The sequence below is a fragment of the Pongo abelii genome, chromosome 16, assembly GCF_028885655.2.
Source record: "Pongo abelii isolate AG06213 chromosome 16, NHGRI_mPonAbe1-v2.0_pri, whole genome shotgun sequence".
NCBI classification, from domain to species: Eukaryota; Metazoa; Chordata; class Mammalia; order Primates; family Hominidae; genus Pongo; species Pongo abelii.
The window spans coordinates 81570519-81596638 of record NC_072001.2 but is presented as its reverse complement, the minus strand read 5'-3'; the positions used below and the strand labels follow the sequence as shown (position 1 = coordinate 81596638).

The window sequence follows — 26120 nt, the reverse complement described above, 5'->3', positions numbered from 1 at the left end:
ACCTTATCTTAAAAAACTTGCCTAACACAAGGTCACAAAGATTTCTTCATATTTTCTTTTAATATTTTTACAGTTCTAGCGTTTACATTTAGATCTTTTATACATTTGAGTTAATTTTGTGTGTGGTATGAGGAAAGAATCTAACTTTATTTATTTTTGGCATGTGTCCCAGCATTATTTGTTGAAAAGACAAATATTTTCCCATTGGATTGTCGTGGTAGCCTTCTTGAAAATCTGTTCACTTTAAATGTGAGTTGATTTCTGAATTCTTAATTCTATTTCATTCACCTATATATCTGTCCTTATGCCAGTACCTCATTGTCTTAATTACTGTAGGTTTTCAATATGTTTTGAAATCAGGAAGTGCAAATCCTTCAACTTTGTTCTTTTTCAAGAATGTTTTGACTATTTTAGGTCTCTTGAATTTTTTGTTTGTTTGTTTGTTTTTTGAGACGGAGTCTCACTCTGTTGCCCAGATTCTGGAGTGCAGTGGTGTGATCTCAGCTCACTGCAAGCTCCGCCTCCCAGGTTCACACCATTCTCCCGCCTCAGCCTTCTGAGTAGCTGAGACTACAGGTGCCCGCCACCATGCCCGGCTAATTTTTTGTATTTTAAGTAGAGACGGGGTTTCACCGTGTTAGCCAGGATGGTCTCGATCTCCTGACCTCGTGATCCACCTGCCCCGGCCTCCCAAAGTGCTGGGATTACAGGCATTAGCCACCGTGCCTGGCCAGGTCTCTTGAATTTTTATACAAATTTTAGGACTAGCTTGTCAATTTCTGCAAAGAAGCCAGCTAAGATTTTGATTAAAATTGTGTTGACCTGTGGATAAATTTGGAGAGCATTACCATCTTAACAATATTAAGTCTCTCGATCATGAGATGTCTTTCCACTTATTTAGATCTTCTTTAATTTCATTCAACAATGTTTTGTGCTGCTCGAGTTAAAAATAGTTCTTCTCTCTACCCTTTGGATTGAATAATTTCTACTATTTTGTCTTCAAGTTCCCTTTTTTTTTTTTTTTTTTTGAGGCAAAGCCTTACTCTGTCACCCAGGCTGGAATGCAGTGGCACAATCTCGGCTCACTGCAACCTCCCCTCCCAGGTTCAAGCGATTCTCCTGCCTTAGCCTCCCAAGTAGCTGGGATCACAGGTGTGCACCACCATGCACAATAACCAAGTAAAAATACATGCACAATAACCAAGTATCTTAGCCACTGTTCTAAGCAATTCCAGTCGATTGCTTCCTAGGAAATCCTATGTTGCTGAGCTGTATGGAGAGGTGCCAAGGACCTCATAGAGCTTCACCTAAATTCAGGCAGTGCATATAGTAGTGGTTAAGAAGATGCAGCTGGGTGCAGTGGCTCATGCCTGTAATCACAGCACTTTGGGAGGCTGAGGTGGGCAGATCACCTGAGGTCAGGAGTTTGAGACCAGCCTGGACAACGTGGTGAAACCCTGTCTCTAATAAAAATAGAAAAATTAGCTGGGCATGGTGGTGGGCGCCTGTGATCCCAGCTATTCGGGAGGCTGAGGCAGGAGAATTTCTTGAACCCGGGAGGCAGAGGTTGCAGTGAGCCAAGATCGCGCCACTGTACTCCAGCCTAGGCAACACAGCGATACTCCGTGAAAAAAAAAAAAAAAAGGAGAGCGATACTCCGTCTCAAAAAAAAAGGGAGATGCAATCTGAAGTCAGATTGCCTCGATTTGAAACTCAACCATCCCCATTACTATCTGTATAACCTTTAGCAAGTTACTTCATCTCTCTATGCTTCCATTTCCCCATAAAATAGGGATTATAATTCAGTACCCACTTGATAGGAGATAATCAAATGAATTAATTTGTGTAAAGCAATTGGAACAGTGCCTGGCACATACTAAGTGCTCAGCAAATGTTCTCACTTTTTAAAAAGTGAAATAATATTCCCTTAAAAGGCTAGGCTCCTTCTGCTCTGTGTCCCCACTGCCTGACCCCTTTGCCTGCCACATTCAGAGCTGCCTTTCACGTGTACAGGCTGTGTGTTTCTTTATCTTCCTCCTTAAACCCTGGGCTCCTCCATGGCAGGGACCAAGTCTGTGAGCCAGAACCAGCCCACTGCACAGCACAATGCCCCCACAATGCCCCCACTGGCAGAAGCCTCACCCCAGCTTCACCCTTACCCCCACCCCCACCCCCATAAAGTTCCTCTGGAGTCTGAGGAATAGGCAGTGTTCTTTCTTCTTCTCATCTCCCTGGAAGAAAGGTAGAGAATTACCTATCATGAGAGCTGGGACTTACAGGCTATCCCATCCACCCTTCCCCCATTTTACAGATGGGTTAAGTAAGGCCCTCCTAGGAGAGGAGTACCTAAAGTCACGCTTGTGGTACTTAGAATAAAAATGGCAAGCAATGGGGAGATGGTGATTTTCTAGTAGCCTTTGCTTTGGGCTGAAATTATGTCAGCTTTGAGCATCACACTGCCCTTCCTGTGCTGACCAAAACCACCAACTGGCCATTCTCTGTGTCTGTCATCAATACAACATATGAAAATACCTGGATTATGATTTAATATATGCACATTGTTTATATAAAACATTTTCCGGGCCAGGTGCGGTGGCTCACGCCTGTAATCCCAGCACTTTGGGAGGCCGAGACGGGTGGATCACAAGGTCAGGAGTACAAGACCAGCCTGACCAACATGGTGAAACCCCGTCTCTACTAAAAATACAAAAATTAGCCGGGTGTGGTGGCGCATGCCTGTAATCTCAGCTACTCGGGGGGCTGAGGCAGGAGAATCGCTTGAACCCGGGAGGCGGTGGTTGCAGTGAGCCGAGATCGCGCCACTGCACTCCAGCCTGGGTGACAGAGTGAAGACTCCATCTCAAAAAAAAAAAAAAAAAATTTCCAAAAGCGTCTGATGATGAGTGGTTGGATGCAGGGGTTTAGAGGACCCTGAAGTGCCTCACTCTCTGTACCTCCCTGTTCTTTGTCCCTATCCTGCTCCACCCCAGTCACCCAACAGGCCTGAGACTATTGGGTATGGCTGGCTTGTTAGGAGCATAAACTCTGGAACCCACTTGCCCAAGTATATATTGTGACTCTGCTAACCAAAGGACCTTGGCAGTTTCCATAATTTCTCTGTATCTCAGTTTCCTCATCCGTCACGTGAGTGTGGTGATAGTACCTCATTGGGCTGTTACGAAGATTGCATGTGTAAGGTGCATAAAACATTGTCTGACACGCAGTGCTGGGTATGTGTTAGTTACTAGCTAGTACTGTGATTATTCGTGTCTGGTTTTCTTCTGCACCCTTGGGCCTGGGGGCCTGGCAGCACCCAACTTTGCAGCCTTGTCCCTACCTGATGTAGCAGAATTCCAGCCCAGAGCCCTAGATGACCAGTCACAGACAGAAAATGAGAAGGCCCTTTTTCTGTGACATCTGAGGAAACAGAGTCCCAGAATGAACCAGGGACTTGCCCAAGGTCACAAAACTGAAACAAGCCTGGGCTAGAAGCCAGATGTTCTGGTGCCCAGAGAACTTTGTCTTGGGTACAGCCAGGCTGCTTGCCAACTCCTTTGGGGCTTTGGAGTGGAACTTGATGTCTGACACATTTATTTGTAGACAGCAGGCTGTGGGATTTGGCATGACAGAGTTGGACACTATGAGCACTGCCAGTTGGGTAAGAAGTGAGCTGGCTGGGCTGCCCCACCCACCCAGGCAGGAGCTAAAGTGGAGCTGAGATGAGCCTTGGGGGCTGAGGCCTCTCAGCAAACACACTTCCGTTGGGGTCTTGGGCTGGGGGCTTCAGTCAGTCAAGGGCTCCAGGGTACCTGCTCCAAAAATGTTCTTTCTAGTGGATTCTAGGGGGATATGTCTTAAACCGCCCCTGCCCTCACCCTTTCTGAAAGATTATAGGTCCCTAGCAGATCTCTGCTCAGCCCAAAACCCCACCCATGTGAGCTGCAAAACCAAGACTGGGGATGGTCTACAGCCCACGTCTATCACCTTGGCCTTGACTCCTCTCCCCTGTACTAGCCTCGCATACTGTCTCCCATGAAATAATCAGACCTTTACTCCTTGCCAGCTTTCTTCCTTTAACATCATTATACCCCCTCCCCAAGCCTGGGCCCAGCAACCCTGCAAAGAACGCATCTTTGTTAATCGATCCCATCATCTCTAAATCTTCGAGGCAGGGACCGTGTCCATTTTTGTCACTTTACCCCCTCGTCCCATGCAACATCTGGCACAGGGGAGGTGCTAAATCAATACTCACAGAAGGAAGGAGGATCCTCAGGGAACTGGCAGTCACTGGGGCAGGGAGAAATCAATTCCAACTTTGGGAATAAGGACTTAATTCATATTTTTATTTCATGACAGGCTATTATGTTTTTTAAAAAAGTAATACCCAGTTTCTAAATGCTGAGTGCCTTGGAAGGAGATCAGCCAGGGCAGCTCCAGGAAGAAGCATGAGGGCTGAGGTCCCTCCCAGAGGAGGCGAGCTCTGAAGAGTGTCATAGGCGGCTCTACCACAGCAGGTCGGCTGGTGGGTTTTGTAAGGAGACAAAAGGGTAGATTACACATTTCCCAAGCCTTCCTGATCTTGGAATGAGCCATTTGCTGGCATTATAATTGTTGAGGTTTCCTTCCTTCCATCCTTCCTTCCTTCTCTTTCTTCCTTCCTTCCTTCTCTTCCTTCCTTCCTTCCTTCCTTCCTTCCCTTCCTTCCCTTCCTTCCTTCCTTCCTTCCTTCCTTCCTTCCTTCTTTCTTTCTTTCTTTCTTTCTTTTCTTTTCCTTCCTTCCTTCCTTCCTTCCTTCCTTCCTTCCTTCCTTCTTTTTCTTTTCCCTTCCCTTCCCTTCTCTTCTCTTTTCTTTTCTTTCTTTTTCGAAATTTTGCTCTTGTTGCCCAGGCTGGAGTGCAATGGCACAATCTCGGCCCACTGGAACCTCTGCCTCCCAGGTTCAAGCAATTCTCCTGCCTCAGCCTCCCAAGTAGCTGGGATTACAGGCATGCACCACCACGCCCAGCTAATTTTGCATTTTTAGTAGAGACAGGGTTTCACCACGTTGGCCAGGCTGGTCTTGAACTCTTGACCTCAGGTGATCTACCCGCCTCGGCCTCCCAAAGTGTTGGGATTACAGGCATGAGCCACCGTGCCTGGCCACTGTTGAGGTTTTCAGACCTCATCAATTTGGACACTGTGCATCCAGAGCTAGCCTTGAAGGACATTTGAGGACATTTCTATTGTCATTCTCTACCAATGTCAAGTATCAGTGACAATTCCATTCATTAACATCATGACTCAGCCCTCACCAGAAGAGAGGGAGGAGGAGAAGAGAAACAAGTTCATCTTTAGCTCTTCAGGACAAAGGAGAGGTCTGAATTCCTTTCTGGGATTCACTAGGATTGGGGTCATTAATATAGCATGGGCTTCCGAAGTCCTGTGAGAACAAAAAACAGCAAGAGAGCATTGGGGTGCAAAGTACATTGATGGGAGTCTATGGGGGGCTCCCAGCAGCTTCTCAAAGGGGGTCCTAATGCATCAGAGGCTCAGGACCAGTACTCGAGTCAAACTGTTAGGGTGTCCTGAAGTGGCGATAGGCAAGAATTGCTAAGATGTAATTGAAATTTGGTGAAGGGTGGAATTCTTTTGAAGTTAGAGTGCCGGCATTGACCTACCAGTTTAGGGTAGCAATCTGACAGTCGTTTGCCATCTGACTAGGTGGAGGACCTCGAACAACCCCTGTCCCAATTGCTGCCTCTGTGCCCTGCTCCTTGGCTTTAAAATTAGGGCGGAGGCTGGGCGCAGTGACTCACTCCTGTAATCCCAGCACTTTGGGAAGCTGAGGCAGGCAGATTTCTTGAGGTCAGGAGTTCAAGACCAGCCTAACCACCATGGCCAAAACCCCATCTCTACTAAAAATACAAAAGTTAGCCAAGTATGGTGGTGCACACCTATAATCCCAGCTACTCAGGAGGCTGAGGCAGGAGAATCACTTAAACCTGGGAGGTGGAATTTGAAATAAGCCGAAATCGGGCCACTGCACTCCAGCCTGGGCAACAGAGTGAGACTTTGTCTCAAAAGATAATAATAATCATTAAGGCTTAAAATTTCCACCTAACACTAGCTAGGGCTGCCTCCATTTTTTCACCTCATCCAACACTCACTCATGCCAGAGGCAGTTTGGAATTTGGGAGTTGTAGCTTGCAGGTAATAATTAAAGATGAGGGAGTGTGTGAGCTCCCTAAGGGGGAGAGGGGGCTGAGAGGTGGGCAGATCACCAGGGACAGCCCCCAGGAAACTCCAGGAAGCAGGAAAATGCTGGTGGGGGCTGGCTGCTGCCACAGACCGGCTAGTCCCTGTAGTGAAGGAAGAGGTAGAGGGTGGAGGGGGTATCAGAAGGCACAGGGCAAGGTGCAGGGATATTTGTTACCATGGAATAGGGGCTCTCCTGTGGGAATGGGGGGAGCTGGGATGGCTGGCTAAGTTTTATGACATGCACATACTGGGTAAACCTTGTGTATGTAGCATCCTGGCTTCAGAGCAGGCCGTGGAGACCCCTGTTCACAATGCTGGCTCTGTCTTTTGCTGCCTGGGCAACACTGAGCAAGTCTAACGTTCTATCACCTCTTTTGGAAAATGCGACTACTAATAAAACCTACATTGCAGGGCCGTGGAGAGAATGGGAGAAGCCAACACAAGACGCTCAGCATAGTACATGTGCTTAGTAAAGAACCAAACCAAACAAAAAGATGAGCTTCTTGCCCAGCCCTGGGGGACCCAGTGGCAGGAACTGTCTCCCGAGGTTCTGCCAAGGATGACGGCCAAAAACCTGCCTCTCCTGCCCGCAACGGCAGGTCCTTCTCCTGCCGCCCGCCCTTCTTATGTAAGAGCCACACAGGTGGGCAGCTGGGTCCCGTGCCATATAGGTCAGAGGTATCTGGGGCCACACCTCGACAGCAGCCCTAGGGCAGGCTGGGGCGGGTCCCCACTCATGCCCAACCCCACTGCCTCATCACCCGGAACCTGGGGCATCCACAGCCGCTGGCTCCCATACTCAGCATGCCTTAGCTGAGGGAGCAGAGGGGATGCTGAGCCCTGTGCCTGCCAGGTGCGAGAAGGAGGAAGGTGAGCACCCTGGGGCAGCCAGACCCCCAGGCACACCCTCTACCGTGAGTCCTCTCTGGGGGTCTTCAGGCTGGGAATTGGGAATTAGGAGAGAGCTGCCAGAGGCCTGATCTTTGAGGTAAGGCAGTCCATGCAGACTAAAGAGAAGCAGGTGGCGTGGGGTCCACCACGCAGGGTGATGGGGAAGCTAGCGTGAATCGCCATTGCAGACTATATTGTTGCTATTGGGAGCATCAGCCTGTGCACAGGCCTGTGTGACTAGCACTGTGGGGTTTGGAGGAGGCACTGCTCTCCCTGTTTGGGGTTTTTAGGATATGGGGAACTAGTTAGGCAACACCTTCCATGGAGAACATTCTCCAGCCATTGGGGAGTCGGTTCTGCTTTGCCCGCTGAACAGAGAGAGGTGGGAACTACCAGAAGTGACTGGGAGGCTGGTGAATGGTAGCCAGAAGTCTGCAAAGCAGGAGTCCTGGAGATTTTATTTATTTGCTCATCAGTTGGCTGTGGGGAATGGAGACCACAGCCCCAAGGCAGCCACCTCCTGCGAGGCATTCTCCATTGAATCTGAGGGTGTTTGGGCTTACGAGGCCATAAATTACAGCAGGGGGTCCCACCCCAGGAGCAGATGAGTCATAGCCAGGAAAAAGGGCAGCTGTCCCCTCGCCCAGCCAGGCTGCCAGCGGTGACTCACGCTGTATCTCTGTTGCAGGGCGGTCCGGTGGAGCCGGGCCTCTCTGGGGCTGCTGTGGCTCTCCCGGGGGGACTCCGTGACACGTTCTCTGAGGTTCTGGCTCACTCCTGGGCGAGCTCACAGATTACAGCCACCCCCCAGGCACCATGCCAGAGGTGCTCCTGCTCAGGTCTGCCAGCTCCATCCTGAGGACCGCGTAAGGAACAAGGAGCCCACCTTCCCCCGCCTCCCGCCCCTCAGCCAGACTCCCAGGGAAAGTAGTTGGCACGCAACCTGGACCCCCAGACTTGGGTTTAGAGTTTTTTCATTCTGTTGGTCACCCTCTCAATCTTGCCAAGTTATCTTTTTCTTCTTGAGCCCCCAAAGATCCATGAAAGCTCATGCGTAATAATGATGAGAGCTGACTATGTACTAAGCACTTCTTATATATCACCTTCTCCTTGCAGTAGCCACAGGATACGGGCAGAAAACTGAGGGCCAGAGAGGAACTGTGACTCAGCCACATAGCTAGTAAAGTGAGTTGTGCCCAAGCAGGCAGACAGACTGGTGAATTTTGATGCTATCCTGTTTCAAGAAAGCATTCATTGAGCACCTACTTCATACACAACAGTGGCCTGGCTGCCGAAGGCTGAGTGAGAAGAATGGGCAACAGAAATAAATAGGAAACAGATCCTCATCCATGAAGCGTTCACATGGGAAATGAGGGTCCTCCTCAATTTATGTGTCACACACATAGTGACAACTTGAGAAGGTTTAGGTCCAACCAACATATACTGAGCTCCAACGGTGAGTACTCATGGCCAGAGGACAGAGCTGAATCAGAAGTGGCCCCAGCTCTCAAGCCATGTGTGACCATCAAAGCCCAAACCTGAGTATCCAAGGACCATAGGGGTGAGAGGGTGTTGGGGAAATCTAGGAGGGCTTCCTGCAGGAGGAGTTGAAGGAGGCTTGGGAGGCTCTGTGTGCAAATGGTTCCCATCAGCTCCTCTGGCAAGGTAGAAGGAGTAAGGAGACACCAATCCACCAAGAGATGGTTAAGAGAAAGGCGCAGTGCAGACGCTCTCAGGCTCCTCTGCACCTCCCCCACACATCTTACATCATATTTGCTCAAACACGCCCTTTGTTTTCTTGTTCCCATGCTGCTGGGTAGCTGCTGATAAAGTGTTTTTGTTTTCTGTGAAAGGAGAGCAAGGCAATGAGCTTAAAGTGTGCTTATGTGAGCTGAGGTCAGAGAATGAATCCTTGTTCTCGTCCGGGTGAAAGAGGGCCAACCTTGTAAGCTCTTCTTCCTCCTGGAAATTCAAAATGCAGACAGAAGCCAGTCAGCCTCCTCAGGCCATTCTCCCACCGTTATTGTCATTAATCATGTTAGGTGACTTCTGCCAACCTCTGGAGTATTGCCTTCCAGAAGGAGCATAATTTTCCAGAATGACAGGAATAAAATGTTAATCGCCTTCGGCATGCTCATGATGATCACAATGACAGTAATATCAACTCGCCTGTAGGATCATTTACGGCCACCTGTCCTTCCTGGAATAGCAGCAAGAATCAGGAGAAAGGCCCAAAATGCTTTTGAGGAGTCAAGACAGAGTAGGGGCGGCTCCCCAAACCTCAGCTTCTTTTCTTCAAGGAAAACGTGATAGGTTCCATTGTGGAACTTGTCCCCCAACATAACCTACAGTTCTAACGAGCTTGGCTGTTTTGTTTTCTATTCTGCTACAAAAAGAAATGGCGATGTAGGAGTGAGATGAATTGCTAGAAGCCAGCACACTGAAAGTAGCAAGAAGTGACTGCTAGTCACAGAGGAGAGGATTAAAAACCAAAAAATGGCCGAGCTTGGTGGCTTGCGCCTATAATCCCAGTACTTTAGGAGGCCGAGGTGGGAGGATCGCTTGAGCCCAGGAGTTGGAGACCAGGCCTGGCAACATAGCAAGACCCTGTCTCTACAAAAAATACAAAAATTAGCCAGGTTTTGTGGTGCGGGCCTGTAGTCCCAGCTACTCAGGAAGCTGAGATGAGAGGATTGCTTGAGCCTAGGAGTTTTAGGTTGCAGTGAGTGGTGATTGTGCCCCTGCACTCCAGCCTGGGTAACAGAGCAAGGCCCTGTCTGCAAAATATAAATAAATACATACATACAAAATAAAAACTGAAAGACGACCATTACGAACAACAATGAGTGTGAGACAGCACTCACAATGAGGAGAGGCAGATGGCCCAAGCAGTTTCACTTGTTTCTGTGTGACAAGTCAGGTCAGGAAAGCCTGTTACTGGTTATAACTCTGAGTGAGCAGGAAGTTACTGGAGGTTTAGCACATTCTATTTCAGATGACATCTCCTCAAAGGGACTGCCTCTCAAAGCCCCTAGTAAGGAAAAGATCAGGCTTAATTCATTTGGAAAATTAGGTTTTGACATTCTCTTAATCATGCACCCCAAATTCTGTAAGCATAGAGCATAGAGAGTTGAATCAGTGCCTTGGGCCAGCCACAGGGATAAGGACGGTGTTCTTGCTAAACTGATACTGGCAGAGGGCCAGGGTCCACCCTCTTATTGACCATGGTTGCTGGACAATATCAGTGTCTGAGCAACAAGAAATTTGACATTGCAGTGGGTGCTGGCCCTCCAGGAAAAGGCACCCACCCGCAGCAAGAAGGTGCTGCCAACAGCCTCATCGTCCCTATAAACAGAAGGTTCTAATCACCATAAGTACGCTTGACCCTTGGCTTCCTTTGGTGGCTGTCTTTTCATTTCGTCTTTGTGTAGCTATTTTAAAACCACAACCAGTTTACACTAATTTTCTGTGGGGGGAGAAGTGCTGCCCGTACCTTTTGATTAGGAGGATTTAAAAACAGGTTTGTTTGTAAGGAAGCAGTTCAGATGGTGGGACATTACAGCCAAGGACAGCCTCCTGCCTGACTAATGTGGAGGTGGTCGCCCAGCTGGTGATCTCAGGCTGATTAGAGCTGCTAACTCTAACCTGGGGTGCTGTCCACCCTGCTGTCCACCGTCTTCTGAGAACACAGGCCGAGATGGGGCAGGGACATCAACCTGTACGTGTCCCTCGTTTGCCATCACTGCCTGAACCCAGAGCTCAGGGGCCATTTGGTAACGTTGCAGCCCAAAGTGGAGGCAGCTTCTACCTGGCTATCCCAGAGAGCTGTAACCAAGGATCCGAAGTCAGTAGGACAAGTTCTGCAGCATTCGGCCGCCTCTGTCTGCCCAGCACAGGAGGCCTCGCCCCGGAAGCACGCGCTGCCATCTCTTCAGTTTTTCCACAACCTCCCTGGAGTGGGTCTCCATAGCAATGGAAGGGCTGCTCCAGGCCTGTGGCCCAGGCCTCACTCACAAATTTCCCAAGAATGGCGCCACCTCAGTTCCCCAGTCATCCCCCTTCTCCCCATCCCCCTCCCTTCATAACCTTCTGATATCTTTCGCTTTAAAACCTATCTCAGGTTCTTAAACAGACGGCTGCCAGGTGGGCCTAGGTGTGTTCACAAACTTAGTTTTGTACGGAACCTGCAGTGCCGACAAGGAGTAAGGCTGAATGTGAGAAGCAGGTAATTGGCCCGGCTTCCTGGGAACTGGGCAGGGATGGGGCTAGCCCCACCCTGACTGACAGACAGACAGGACTCCCTGGAGCCAGGGTCCTACCCTCAGGGACACCATGACCAGCTGCACAGGTTGCATGCTGCACAACTGCAGCAAATTCTGTTTACATAGTTGTTGATTGTGAAATGTGTCTCTGGAGTTGCATAATCCTGCTGCAGTCCTGAAGTATGTACTGAAATCCAGCTGCTCAGCCATCTAGGAGGTTGAGGTCTGGCCAGGTGAACCCTGAGGAAAAATGGTGCTGAAAGGCAGTCAGGCTGAAAGGATAATGGAAGCCCAGAAACCCATGAAACACGGGCTGGCCAGAAGGGGAGAGACTCTTTAGCCAGGGTCACCGAGCCTGGGAGGCGAGGGGGATCTGGGTCAGGAGTGAAGGTAGAAATCCCTGGGCCTCAGGTCTCCCTGGACCCGTGCCTGTCTTCTTCATGGAGTGAACAGACATGGGGTGCACCCACAAGCACATGAAAGAGGGGAGGCCCTCACTGGGGGCCGGAACAGGACCCCTGAGAGCCCTATGAGTACCTGCAGCTCCGCTCAAGAGTTTCTGGGCATGGCTGGGGACTGGTGGGTGCACGGAGTGACAGGTGGGGGAACCCCCGCCCCAAGTCTGCCCTCTCCAGGAGTGGTGTTCAGAATCCTCCAGTGTGGACCTCAGCCCCGTCCTCATCCAGGTGGGGACGCTGAGACCCCTAGAGAGTCATGAACTTGCCCAGGGTCACACCACGAAGTAGAGCACAGAAGGCCTTGAATTCCCTTTCTCCCGAGCCCTCGGAGCCTGCAGGGAGGCTGGGTGGGGGCAGGGTCAGCCCCTACAACCACTGAGGTCTTGTCCCTTGACTCCCACTGGGGTCTCCTCTGTGGATGTCCCCAGCATTTGCAGGAGACAGAGGTGCCAGTGTCCCCCTGGGGGTGCTGAGATGTGTGCCAGGCCAGAGTCCCCGAGCCCAGGCCAGTCCCCCACGTTCTAATGAATGTTTTTCCTGGTCCCCTCACTACCCCAGCTCACTGACTGACAGGCAGCCACTCTCCAAAGAGTCCCTGAACCATGGTCTCGAGCCCTCAGTGCCAGAGACGGTGAATAATGCCCAGTGGGATGCTCCAGGTAAGCCAGCTGGGGGTTGCGGGGTGGGGCAGGGCGGGAAACTGCGCTGTGCTGGGTGTGCTGGAGGGGTAGGTGGTGTGGGGGACCACCACACAGAACTGCGGGAAGGAGCAGCTGGGGATCTTGCTGGTCTCCACGCTCCCAGGGACCGCACCAAGCCCCTTCCTTCATGGCTGCCATCAGGGCCAGGCGTGATGGAAAGGAATGGGGGATGGGGAGATTTCTTCTTCAAGAAAGTTGGGAAGAAGAGAGGCCAGAGATAGACAGGTAGGACATCATCTGGGGCCAGGCCTTGGGAACTCGGATCTCCAGCACAGGGTTGCTGAGGGACAGGAGAAACCCCAGAGAAGCAATGCCTCGGGATTTTTGGCCTGGTTAACTGGGGCAAGGGACAGGCAGACAGGAGCAGCCTAGAAAGGTTTGTTTTGGAGGCTTGAAACATTACATGTCATTTTCTTGATCTCCACCATCAAATAATTGTGCCTTAAGGAAGTCAGAGTTATTTACTCTGACTCTGAAGTGTCATCAAAATGAGAATAATAATAATAATAATACAGCTTTTGTGCACTTTTACTGGCTGCACAACAACATTGTAGCAACAACAGAAATTTAAAAACAAAAAGAAAACAATAGGTACCCAGCACAGAGGGTCACTGCTGCCAGACCAGCTGCCCCTCTCCCAGGCTGAGTGTCTTGGGTGGCTTTGGCAGGGATCTGGCCTGAGCTGTGGGGGTGGGTGTTTCCTCTCATGCCCCCCGGCCCTCGCCTCAGAGATAAAGGAGAAGGGACTGGGCCAAGACGAGGACCAACTGGTTTCTGAGAATGGTTTGAAAGACACCGGAGAGAGGCCAGGAACAGGGCCAGCTGGGTCCCGGGAGCCTCCCACGTTCATCCTCCCAAGATTCCAAGGCATCTTGCTGACTTGCTGAGCCACCTGGGGCAGGTCCCACCAACTCGCTTAGGCTCAGACACCCCAGACTTTATAATCCCTTCTCTGGGGTGCTCAAAGAGCAGGTGTTGGCACCAGGGGCCTGGGCCACAGCAAAACCCTGGAGCTCAGCAAGTCCTGAGTATGAGTGATGGCACAGGCATTCGTGCAATTCGAGGGGCAGGAAGGGAGCCAGTGTGGGGGAGGCTCCGTGTCCCTTGGAGCCCCAGAAAAGCATCTGGCATCCGGAGGGAGAAACACATAATCCCCAGCCCTGTGGGCCTCAATGGCTTCATCTGAATGGCTGTCGTCTGGCAGCCCTGCAGCAGCAGACACGTAGCATGGGCAGGTTTTAAACAAGCAGGGAAGGGAGTCCCAGAGAGGGTCCCTTCAGACAGGGCTGGAGTAGAGGCATCTGAGCAGCCAGGGGCCAGATGAGGGACAGAGAGAAGGCCCTGAGTTTAATGGTGAGGCAGGGCCTGGGTGGGCAACTGCAAGGGAGGTGACAAGGCCATCACGATCTAGTGTATCAGGACTTTGGGAAGCTGGCAGGGACGGCCAAGGTGGGCGTGCCCCAGGATCCTCCACCCTGTGTGCTGGGCTGTGAGGAAGACTGAGACGGACAGTCTTCTTTCCTGCCCTCAAAGAACCCCCAGTCTGAGGGCAGACAGGTCCTCTGTAAAGGGCAGGGACAGGCTGAGGAAGGAGGGCTGCTCTCTGGGAGCTGTGGAGGCAAGGTGGTCCTCCTGCATGAGAAGGACCTCCAGCTGTCCTCAGAACCTTAAGCTCCCTCTAGGCCTAGAGGTCTGGACTGAGTGCTCTGCCCTTGGGAGTTCAGCTTCCAGGGCTGGTGACAAGGAGAAAGGGGCGGTTTGGGAGGGGCTAAGGAGGCACCATGGTTGTCAGCAGGCGCCTAGAGCGGAGGCCACCGAGGGACCCCAGGTGCTTCCCAGGGCAGTGCTGAGCAGGCGTCATGGGCTCCCACAGACCTGGCTCAGGGGCCATGCTCTGCCCAGCACCCTCTCCTGCAGCCCTGGTGTCCTTGGGGGTGGAGGGGGAGCCTCTGCGCTACAGCATGGGTGAGTTCCAGATTCTCATGGATGGAGTGTCCACTGCGTGCCAGGCCTGGAGCGGAGCTTGGACTCTTTCTCATTGACTCCCTAGAAGCTTGGGAGCCCTGGGCTGTAGTCTCTGTACAAGAAGGGGGATTGGGGCTGGCACAGATTGGGAGGGGTCTTGAAGCTGCCCTTTCACAAAGCATTTTTGATAAGATTGGGAAAAGGCAACTATCCCTATCAAAGACTGCTGGGGAGGAGGGATTCATGGGATTAGGAGAGCTGAAAGTCCTCCTTCCTCACACAGTTGTGCCCTGAATAAGAAGAGCCAAGCCGTGTGCTAAGGGACTTTCTTGTATTCTTTTCTTTTCTCTTCATAGCAGCAGCAGGGAAAGCAAATGTACCATTCTCATTTGGTAGAGGAAATGGAGCTCAGAGAGGGTTAGTGATTTTCTCAGAGTCACACAGCTAGTAAGAGGTGGAACTCTTAACTGGCCACACTGCCTCTTTGGGACCTAGATAGCATCATGCAGTCTGGTCTTCCAGGTCTGGCCCCCCCAAGTCTGGCCAGCCCCTGCCTCCCTTCCATCTAACTGCAGACCCTGGCAGCCCCTCTGGGGAGCTCTTTGAGTCTTGTATACAGGAATCAGGGTTCACTCTGGAGCCCTCGGAGGCTCCCAGATCTCTTTGAGTTCCCAAAAAGTTTGAGGTCCTGAGCTCTGGTCCCCAGGCTGAGCTCTGAGCTCTCCAGATGGCTGTACTCCCAGGGAGCAGCTGTGCAAAGTCAGGCCACTGAGACACTGGAATCTGACCTTCACACAAAGGCAGCTTTGTACTGGGCCCTGGAGACACATTACTTTTTACTTTCTAGGCCTTTCTAGATAGAGCATGAAGCCCAGCTGGAGAAGGGCAGCATCGAGACCACAGAGACGGGAGGGCACCCGGGGTGAGCAGCTGCTGGGGATGAAACTGCTGGAGGTGCTGGCCAGGGCTGGCTCCCCACCCGCTTTCTCCCTGGGAAACTCCCACACCCACTAAGGAGCTTTTGCAATTGGGAAGCTAGGTGCTCAGCCCCACTTGTCTCCAGTCCAGTGAAGCCCTTTGTGGGTCAAGGGATTTGCTGGGCCTCCCTCAGTTCATCACTCCACCCTTCCCAAATGTTGCAAGCGGTGGTGTTTCGGGCTGGAGCTATGAGCTAGGGAGCCAGAAAGAGGCCTGATACAATGCTTGTCCTCAAGAAGCTCATAGTTTGAGGCTGGGTAGCAGGAGGAGGCCATTGGGATAGTGGAAGGCAAGAGGACCTGCCTGTCCCCACAGCCTCTGATGGGGGCCGGCAGGAAAGGCTTTCCAAAGATCAGAGGAAATGAATGCTGGTGATTCCTTCTCTGTGATATGGAAACAGGTAATCCTGGCCCTGCCAGCCAAAATGAGCGGAACCTCTGGGGGTCCTCGGAGAAACATTTTCCGCAGGGTTCAAGGCACCCACCCAGCCCCTGCCTGGACAGCCTCAGACACTGCCTGGGTGTCCCCTCCTAGGACCCTGCCATGTGGGGCAGGTCTGGGGCAGGCCAGCCAAGGGCTTCTGGCTGGGATGCCCGGGTTCTTGCTCAGACCTGGCTTCTCTCCAGCGGATGGAGACCCAGCCTGAGGTCTCCTGCGCATCTCCCGAGCATGCTCACCTTTACAGGGGCAGGTAAAGCCCATCTCAGGTCCCTTACCCCGGTGGTCCAGGCCCGGACAAGTGGAATCCTAGAGGCAATTTTAAAAAGCTAAAACAATGACTATGGAGGAAAGTATAGAGAACAGCTTGTCTACCCCAATTGTAATTCAGATGGGGAAACTGAGGCCCAGGCTCATTCTGCTGTGGTGGCCAGAACTCAGAGCTCTTCAGTCCCCATCGAGAAGGCCGGGAGTGGCAGCTGCAGGGGCCCTCTCCCCTGGGACACAGAGGAATTACTGAACAGCTGACAGACCCTTCTGTCCTAGGTCTTGTCCTTATCTCTCTTCATGTCCTGGGACTGATGTGGCTTCTTCCTCTTCTGTATCCCTGAGAGTGCCTTGCATTGGGCTGGCCCTCAGCACAGCGTCCCGTGTTGGAGAGAGGGGCCCTCCTGGGGCTGGTCCCTGCCTGGCCTTTGGAGGAGGGCCTCTGGGGTTGGTGCCCTGCAGGACCGTTCTCGGAGAGAGATCTGTCCTAGGCCTGAGACCCACCTCTTCCTCAACACCAGTTATTCCTCCATCTGCACAAGAAGCTACTTTCCTGCAGCCTTTCCCACAGACCACAGAAAACAGCCCCAGCCTCCCGCTCTCTGTTCTTGTGTTGTTTTCCTTCCCGGCTAATTGATTGACTGCCTTTGCTCTTTAGACGCCTTTATTCCAGAACCCCAGAGAACACAGCTCCCTGTCTGCCCAGTGGCCCCCAGCATAAAGGGTGGATTGATAAGATACAAGCCAGGGTCAGGCCAAGACAAGTGGCAGAGGGAGGAAGTGGCAGAGGGAGAGGGAGGCGGCAGAGAGTGCCAGCCTTGCCTGGGAAAGCCCACCCCCAGCTCTCAGCTGACTTGGCACTTGGTGGGCGTGCAGTGTGCTGGTGGTGCTGCATTGGCAGCAGGCAGCAAGCTTTCTGGGTTCTCCGCTGTGCTCTAGATCTAGTCGTTGGTTGCCTTTTGGAGTCAGCTCCTGTTGGGATCTGAGTGCCTTGCTGGGCAACAGAGACCTTGATTGTGTCCTGGCCCCGTTCTTGGCTGTTACTACAGCACTGATCTTAGTTTGGGCATAGGGCAGAGCTGATGATTGTGCCCCTGTTGAAGGGGCACAAAGGGGAGATGAGGACTACTTTAAGGACTGGCAGTCATCCTGATTTCCTAAGTCTCTCCTACCCACAGGAAACCACCCGCAGAGAGGCAGGCTGAGAGGTGCCACAGCAGACCTGGGCCCACTCACATCCCTCCTTCCTGCTTGGTTCCGAGCTGCCCAGCATGTGGCAGAGTCAGGGGACTGGGCACACTCTCCTCCACCCCGACACCATCCAGGGGAGAGTAGACTTTGGAATCCCAAGCTTCCATTCACTGAACAGCCCCCTAGCTACTGATACAAGGCAGCTGCCAGGACCAACTGAGGTCTGTAGTCCCAACTCTGCCTGTAACTTTGCTGTGACCTTGGCCATCCCTGCCCCTCTGGGACTCAATTTTCTCATCTGTAAAAGGTCCATCTACCTCTGATATGCTGTGTGTGGGAATTCCCTGCCCCAACATCCCAAGATCACCCATCTGGCTGAGGTCTCTGCCTGTGTTCCTGATGCAGCTAGAGGCATCGTATGCTTAATTTGATTTATTCTTTCAGCAAACACTTATTGCAAGGTCAGTGCTTGCATCAGAAGCTCAGAGTCTAGGTACAAAGGGAAGAGAGAGACGTCTTGAATACTCACAATGTGCTAAGGCTTTTAATAATAATACATTGATACAGATCTTTTTAGTGTGGTCCGTGCATTTCTGTGTGCCCTTGTTTTGCTCCCCTTTTCACTTGATGTTATACTGTGAACATTTCCATATGTCATTAAATATTCTTTTTATACTTTATTTTAATGGCTGCATGGGAATCCATGATATGGCTCTACCATAATGAACTGAATAGGAGACCAGTCCCCTGTTGGACATTCGGGTTGTTTCCAATGGCTTTGCAAATAGACACGTTGCTGTATGGATATCCGTCTCCACATTCTTGCTGTACATGTCTCTGATTGCTTCCCTTGAGTAACTTCCGGAAAGTATGATTGCTAAGTGCAAGGATGTTTCTGTTTCAAGCCTTTGGATATATATTGCCAGTTGCCCCCAAGAAACCTGTACCAGTTCATGTTCTGCACTGCACTGCACCTTCCAGATAGTGGATATTGTCTGTTTGCCTGATTGTATCTTTGCTGATTCGAGTTCTTTCCTTTTAGGAGAAAGCTAGGGAGAGAGGGAGGTTAGGAGATGAGTTCAGATGGCTTCAGGAGATGTGGGTCATTGTGAGGAAAGGCAGGGAAGAAAAGAAGTTTAGAAAGAGGCTAGGAGGAGGCTGGGAGTGGTGGCTCACGCCTGTAGTCCCACCACTTTGGGAGGCCAAGGTGGGCAGATCATGAGGTCAGGAGATTGAGACCAGCCTGGCCAACATGGTGATACCCCGTCTCTACTAAAATACAAAAAATTAGCTGGGCGTGGTGGCACGCACCTGTAGTCCCAGCTACTCGGGAGGCTGAGGCAGGGGAATCGCTTGAACCTGGGAGGCAGGGGTTGCAGTGAGCCGAGATAGTGCCACGGCACTCCAGCCTGGCGACAGAGCAAGACTCTGTCTCATAGTAATAATAATAATAATAGGAAAGAACATAAAAGAAAAAAGAAAAAGGCTAGCAGGGAATGGGAAGAATGGACCTTCCTGGCTCCCTGCTCAGGTGACAACCAGCATTGCTGCAATTCAGTTTCTCCCTGCCCTGCTGCCACCACCTGCTTCTGTGCACTCCACTCACTGTGCTGTGACTTCCACCACCCCATCATCTCAGCTTGGCCATCCTGATCTCTGCAAGTCGCTTCCAGACTCTGCGAGAGAGACTCTAATTGTCCGTCACCACCTACAGGGAGCACTCCCACTGAGCAGTGCTCCTGCACAGCAACCTCATGTGCCTCTGGCCAGGGCTTGCAGCTCCGGTCTCATGCATGCGGTCGGGGTCGCAGAGCCAATGTCCAAGGCTCAACAGCTGTGGGCAACCCCTTCTGACTGTTCTGCCTTGCATTTGGCACACCTTGCCAGTAGCTAAAACCCAGGCCCAGCCCTTCTAACTCATTGTCCAGAGACTTCTTCTTCTACAGAGAGGGAGATTGGCAGAGAACACAGTGTGAGCAGAGCCCACAGGTGGGAACACATGGACATGAGAAGAAGGGGGAGGATTGCACACCCCAGGCTAGAAGATGCATCTGTCTTCCCTTCTTTCAGCTCTCAAGGGCAGGAGTGAGCTTGGCAGCTGGCACCCAAGGCTGAGGCCACTGAGCTGTGGTGGGCCCAGGTCAGAAGGACATTGAGCAGGGCAGGCACTACCTAGGTCTCTCAGGGGTGCAGGATGGGAAAGCAGGCTGGCGTGTCCCGCTTGGGTAGATACCTGCTCTGTGAGCCTGTCTCTGTGCTTAAGCACAATGTGTCCTGTGTCCTCATTGGCCACCCTGGGGGGCAAGGGTGAGGTGGGGGAGAGATGAAGGCCTGAGTCCTCTAGACACACAGTCACTGGGTCTCCAGCCCTCCTGGGACTAGGGTGGGGCAGAGGTCAGCTCATTCTTCCCCAAAGAAGAAGCCCCTGGCCTCTGCTCGAGGCCGGGTTGCTGCTGGTAGCCAGGACCCAGAGAGGAGGGAATCTGACTTCCAGAGCCCTGGTCTGGTGGGAGAGGCAGCCCTGACCATGACCCCATCCTCCATTAGGCTCAAGGAGGGGAGTCTTTAGTGAGGAGGCAACACGTGGTCCTTGAAGAGCAGTAAAGTGTGGACATGTGATGGAGGGAAGGGCATTGCAGGCAGAGTCACAGCACAGGCAAAGGCACAGAGGTGGGGAACCAAAGGGAACTGGGAGCAGTTCAGGTTGGCTGTAAGGAAAGGTGTGTGTTGAGGCTGGGAAAGGTAAGCGAGCCCCTTGGGGAGGGCCTGCCTTAGAAGCCCTGGTACAGACGTCTCCCTGTGGTCAATGAGAGCCATCGGGGGCTTTTGAGCAGGTCAGACCTGGGTTTAGCAAGGTCACTCTGGGAGCCTCAGGAATGTGGGAAAAGGCCAGTGGCTGGAGGTCATGGCTACCCAAGGCCACCCAGCCTGAACCTGGCACAGGACTTGGCGGGAGGCATGATAGTCCTTTCCCAGAGGAGATGGCAGATGTGGTGCCGGGGTCTTCCTTGAAGTTCACCGTGAGAGGCAGCACCCCCGTGGGAACAGAGCAGACTTGGGTATGGAACTGTGGGGGTTTGGATGCCAGCTCTGCCACTCAACTCTTTAGTTGAGAGTGGCGATGGGCAAAGAATGGCATGGCACATGGCAGGGGCTCAGTAAGCAGTAAGCAAGAGATGATCGGGGACTCAGCGAGGGCAGGGGCAGCCCCCTTCCCACCAGAATCTCCTCTTCCAGCTGGTCTAGGGGCTCAGACAGGTCCTGCTGGCTCAGCTGAGCTTGTTCAGAGAAAGGGCTGGGTCATGCAGCTGGCCAGGGGGCCTTGTCACCCTTCCCAAGGGTGACAAGGGGTCCTCCAGGGCCAGGGCTCTTGTCCCTGTCATGAAACAGCTGGGCTAATAGGAGACTGACCTTGCAGACCTACGAACCTTCCTTCCCTTCCCATGCCTCATTCCCTCCTTCCAAGAAGGATGTGAGATGACCTGACACAAAAGTACAGGCTCCATGGAAGACGAAACAGGAAAAAGACAGAACCATGTAGCTGATGGGAAAGGAGAAATTAGGTGAAGAATTCTGTCCAAAATGTCCATCAAGATTTTAAACACTCTTTTCTCTTGATCCGGTAAACCTCCTTCTAATAATCTAAACCTAGAAGGAGGGCTGGAGGCTGGATATCACTTCAGCGTCCTTCAGTGGAGAGTAGCGGAGTAAATTATGATAGGGCCCAACCATGGAGTACAACGCAGCCACACAGCATGCACACAATGAGGCACGCATGTTAATATCACCAACGTTAAAGATGGATGATTTGGCTAATGGCTAGGTTTGATTTGATTCATATGATTTAAAACATATGTTTGGCTGGACGCAGTGGCTCACACCTGTAATCCCAGCACTTTGGGAGGCCAAGGTAGGAGGATTGCTTGAGACCAGGAGTTCAAGACCAGCCTGGGCAACATAGCAAGACCTTGTCTCTACTTAAAAAAAAAAAAAAAAAAGCTGGGAATGGTGGCCTGCACCTATGGTCCCAGTTACTTTGTGAAATGGCTAAATCGATCTAATTAGCATATGCGTTACTTTACATACTTCACACACCTGGCTAAATTTTTGTAGAGATAAGACCTACTTTTTGTAGAGACAAAACTTGTAGAGACAAGTTCTCTCTCTATTGTTCAGGCTGTCTGGAACTTTTGGCCTCAAGCAATCCTGCCTTGGCCTCCCAAAGTGCTGTGATTACAAGCGTGAGCCACTGCACTTGGCCTGTAGTTTTTTGTATGATAGAAAAATATGGCCAGGCACAGTGGCTCATGCCTGTAATCCTAGCACTTTGGGAGGCCAAGGCTGGAGGATTGTTTGAACTCAGGAGTTCGATACTAGCCTGGGCAACATGGCTAACCACCCCCGTCTCTACCAAAAATACAAAAAAATTAGCTGGGCTTAGTGCTGTGCACCTGTGGTCTCAGTTACTCAGGAGGCTGAGATTGGAGGATCTTTTGAGCCCTGGGTGACAGAGTGAGACCCTGTCTGAAAAAAAGAAAGAAGGAAGGAAGGAAGGAAGGAAGCAAGGAAGGAAGGAAGGAAAAAGAAAGAAAGAAAATAAAAGAAAAGAAAAATATTGTGCTGTTCCACATCTCTATCAAAAGCAGAGAAACAAGAGGTGGACTCCAAGGGCCATGTGTCTAAAGGAAAGTGAGAGGGAGCTCATTTCTTCCTGGAAAAGAAGACTGCCTCTGGTTTCATTTGCAAATCCTGGGCCACTTCATTCATTTATTATGTATTACTATACATTATTTACTGTGATGCTGATATACTATCCGCCTGGTCCCATGAGCATTTTGGGTTTGCTACCTGTGATTAATACATTAATAAGATGATCTCTCTCCCCTGCCACCTTATTTTTCATAAAAAGCAATTGCAACAACAAAATAAAACCTAAGTCCTTGTATGAATATTTGTAGAAAGAGGGCCTATCACTTTTTCTGTCATAGACTGCTAAATTGTTTCGTATTTCTTGGAACAAGTATGCATATTTTTGTCATCAAAAAGAGATTACAGGCCAGGCACGATGGCTCATGCCTGTAATCCCAGCACTTTGGGAGGCCGAGGCAGGCAGATCACGTGAGGTCAAGAGTTCAAGACCAGCCTGGCCAACATGGTGAAACCCCATCTCTACTAAAAAACACAAAAATTAGCCAGGCATGGTGGTGGGCACCTGTAATCCCAACTACTTGGGAGGCTGAGGCAGGAGAATCACTTGAACCCAGGAGGCAGAGGTTGCAGTGGGCCAAGATCGTGCCACTGCATTCCAGCCTGGGCGACAGAGTGAGACTTTGTCTCAAAAACAAAAAAAGAGATTACAGTGGCTGGGCACGGTGGCTCACGCCTGTAATCCCAGCACTTTGGGAGGCCAAGGCGGATCAATCACTTGAGGCCAGGAGTTCGAGACCAGCCTGGCCAACACAGTGAAACCCTGTCTCCACCAAAAAATACAAAAAATTAGGCAGGCATGGTGGTGCATGCCTGTAGTCCCAGCTACTTGGGAGGCTGAGACAGGAGAATTGCTTGAACCCAGGAGGTGGAGGTTGCAAGGAGCCGAGATCGCACCACTGCACTCCAGCCTGGGCAATATAGTGAGTGAGACTCCATGTCAAAAAAAAAAAAAAAAAAAAGGGAAGAAAGAAAAAAGAGAGAGATTATAAATGCTCAAGTTAAAATGTTTGGCTTGGAGATCCCAAGACTCACCTCTGCTCTTCTTGGCAACCTGGGTGACCAGGTGAATTCAGAGGAGCATGAGCTTCTAGAAGTGCCCATGGGAGAAAGTCACCTTTTCTGTAGTCCAGGTGTAGGAGGAATCTGTGCCAGGGGAGGGAAGAGAACTAATAGCCACTGAGAGGCAACTGGATGCCAGGCCCTGAGCATGCTCTGAGGGCCATTGCACAAGATTCTTGCACCACTTTGTGGGGGTCAACATTCTCTTTTTTTTTTTAAGACAGAGTCTTGCTCTATCACGCAGGCTGGAGGGCAGTGGTGCAATCTCAGCTCACTGCAACCTCCACCTCCCGGGTTCAAGCAATTCTCATGCCTCAGCTTCCCAAGTAGCTGGGATTACAGATGTGCACCACCATGACCAGCAAATTTTTGTATTTTTAGTAGAGACGGGTTTTCACCATGTTGCTCAGGCTGGTCTTTAACTCCTGGCCTCAAGTGATCCGCCCACTTTGGCCTGCCAAAGTGCTAGGATTACAGGCGTGAGCCACCATGCGGGCCCTCTCTCTGTTTTTCTTAAGTAGCTTTATTGAGCTATAATTTATATGCCATGAAATTTACCCATTTTAAGTGCACAATTTGATTATTTTTAGCAAATTTACAGAGTTGCAAAACATCCCTACAATCCAATGTTGGGACATGTCCATCACCCCAAAAAGATCTCTTGTGCCTATTCCACGGTCACTCCCCACTCCCACCTCCAGCCCGGGGCAACCACTAATCTGCTTTCTATCTTTTCTGCCTTTCCTTTTTCATACCTGGCTTCTTTCACTGAACATGTTTTTGAGTTTCATCCATGTTGTAGCCTTTATCAATACTTTATTCCTTTTTATATTTTTTAAATTTATTATTTAATTTGATTTAATTTTTTTTTCTGAGGCTGGGTCTCACTCTGTTGTCCAGGCTGGAGTGCAGTGGTGCAATCATGGCTCACTGCAGCCTTGACCTCCCATACTCAAACAATCTTCCCACCTCAGCCTCCCAAGTAGCTGGGAATACAGGCACACAACACCAAGCCCTGCTAATTTTTTTTTTTTTTTTTTTTTTTTAGAGATGGGGTCTCACTATGTTGCCCAGGCTGGTCTTGAACTCCTGGGCTCAAGTGATCCCCCGCCTCAGTCTCCTCACGTGTTTACAGGTGCGAACCACTGAGCCAGGCCACTTTGTTCCTTTTCAGAGCTGAATAGCGTTCTACTCTCTGACCACATTTTGTTTTTCGTTTACCAGTCAGTGGACATTTGGGTTGTTTCAATTTTTTGACTCATAAACAATGCTGTGAAGAACATCTGTGTGTAAGTCTTCGTGGGGACATGTGTTTTTATTTCTCTTGGGTAGATACCTAAGAGTGGAGTTGCTGGGTCATACTGTAGTTTTATGTTTAACTCTTTAAGAAACTGCTAACCTGTGTTCCCACATGGCTGTCCCGTCTCATTCCCACCAGCACTGTATGAGGGCTTCTGTGTCCTCGTCAACCCCTCACATTTGCAGGTGATGAAGATGCAGCTGAGAGGATGGTTTGTTAGGTCAAACAGCACATAGAGGCGGAATTGAGGTTTTTGAACCCAGGTGTACCTGACTTTCTGGTCTGGGCATGGACTTAAGCAAAATGCAACAGTTAGAGGCTCTGAAGAGGCAGATCAGCGGGGTCCACCAGGCTAGCGTCCCGGGATATGGGGCAAGGCTTGGAGAAGTGTGAGGAGTGATTGGACGGGGCCTAGTGGCCCTTGACTCACGCCACTACCTGAGGGCTCAGGGCTCCCTCATGGCCAGTGGCAGGGGCATCCATCCCAGAAGGTCTTGGCCTCTGCCATACATAGGATCTTCTCTCTGGCACCCTCCCCTGCCCCGCCTGCATTTCCTGCAGGCTGCCATGTATCCCGTTTGGGTCTGGATATGTCCTTGTCATCCCCACTTCCGGCCCTCCACAGGAGGAGGAATGGGCTCTCCTGTCCCAGCCCCCAGATCTTTACCTCTTTCTGCCAACCTCAGAGTCTGCATGCAACCTAAGAGTGTCAAAGAGGAGGTACAAGCTCATCTAGTTCATTTGTCTGCCTCAGGGAAGGACTGGTGACAGGACAATAGGCGAGGTGGGTCTGGCCAGCAGGTGGCAGGCAGCCCCACCTGTCCTGGCCAGCCCTCATCCCTTCCCACCATCATCGTGGAACCACCACCCTTGCCCCAAGGAAAGGAGGTCTCACGGGACCAAAGGGTCCAGACCACCCATCCAAGCTTCCTTTGCAAATTTGGAAAAAAGAGGAAGAAGGAAAACGTGCATTCAGGGAGCACCAGCCATAGGTCAAACCTTCTTCATATACACCCTTTCTCTTGATCCTCATGTCCACCCTGAGAACTGAGTCCTCATCTTCCCCCTGAAACTGACTCAGTGGTTCAGTGGCTTGTCCAAGTCTTGCATACTAAGTGTTAAACCTCTGTTCCCACCCACCACACACTGAGTAAGCCTCTGACTCTTAAAGGCGGGGTGGCACCCCAGACAATGTCCTAAATGTGAGCTGTGGAATCAGATACACCTGAGTTCAAATCCTGGCCCTGCACTTCCTTGATGTGTGATCTTCGATAAGTGACTGAACCTCTCTGAGCTGCAGCTGCCCCATCTGTGCAATGGAGCTCTCCAAACCCATGCTGTGAAGACTAAATGAGACACCTCATTTGTAGGGGGAGAATGAGTAAAGACTGTTGTTATTTCCTGAGACTGGGAGACTTCAGGCTGGAGAGCAGGGCTGATGGTTTTCAGTCTCCTCCAGACCCTCGGGAGGGTCGTTCTCTTTGGTGCTTTGACCTTCTGTTTAGTTGGATCTGTCCCCAACCCATTCACAGGAGGGCAGGGAAAGACAGACACCCTGAAGGCACCTGGAAATCTGACAGTTCCACTGCCCAACCTTGGGAGGCAAATTCCAACTGGGATAAAGGAAGGAACAGAGTGTCTAGGACTTCCATCTGTCCTCCAG

The 26120-nt window shown here is 51.1% G+C and overlaps 1 protein-coding gene across 1 annotated transcript in view; it reads left to right on the top strand.

Annotated features, from left to right (window-relative positions):
- ACSBG1 (acyl-CoA synthetase bubblegum family member 1) overlaps nt 1-26120 on the top strand; it is a 60959-nt gene that overhangs the window by 14706 nt on the left and 20133 nt on the right. The window contains exon 2 of the mRNA XM_002825715.6: nt 12407-12507. Coding sequence (XP_002825761.4) covers nt 12407-12507 — 101 coding nt within the window. The remainder of the gene's footprint in view (nt 1-12406; nt 12508-26120) is intronic.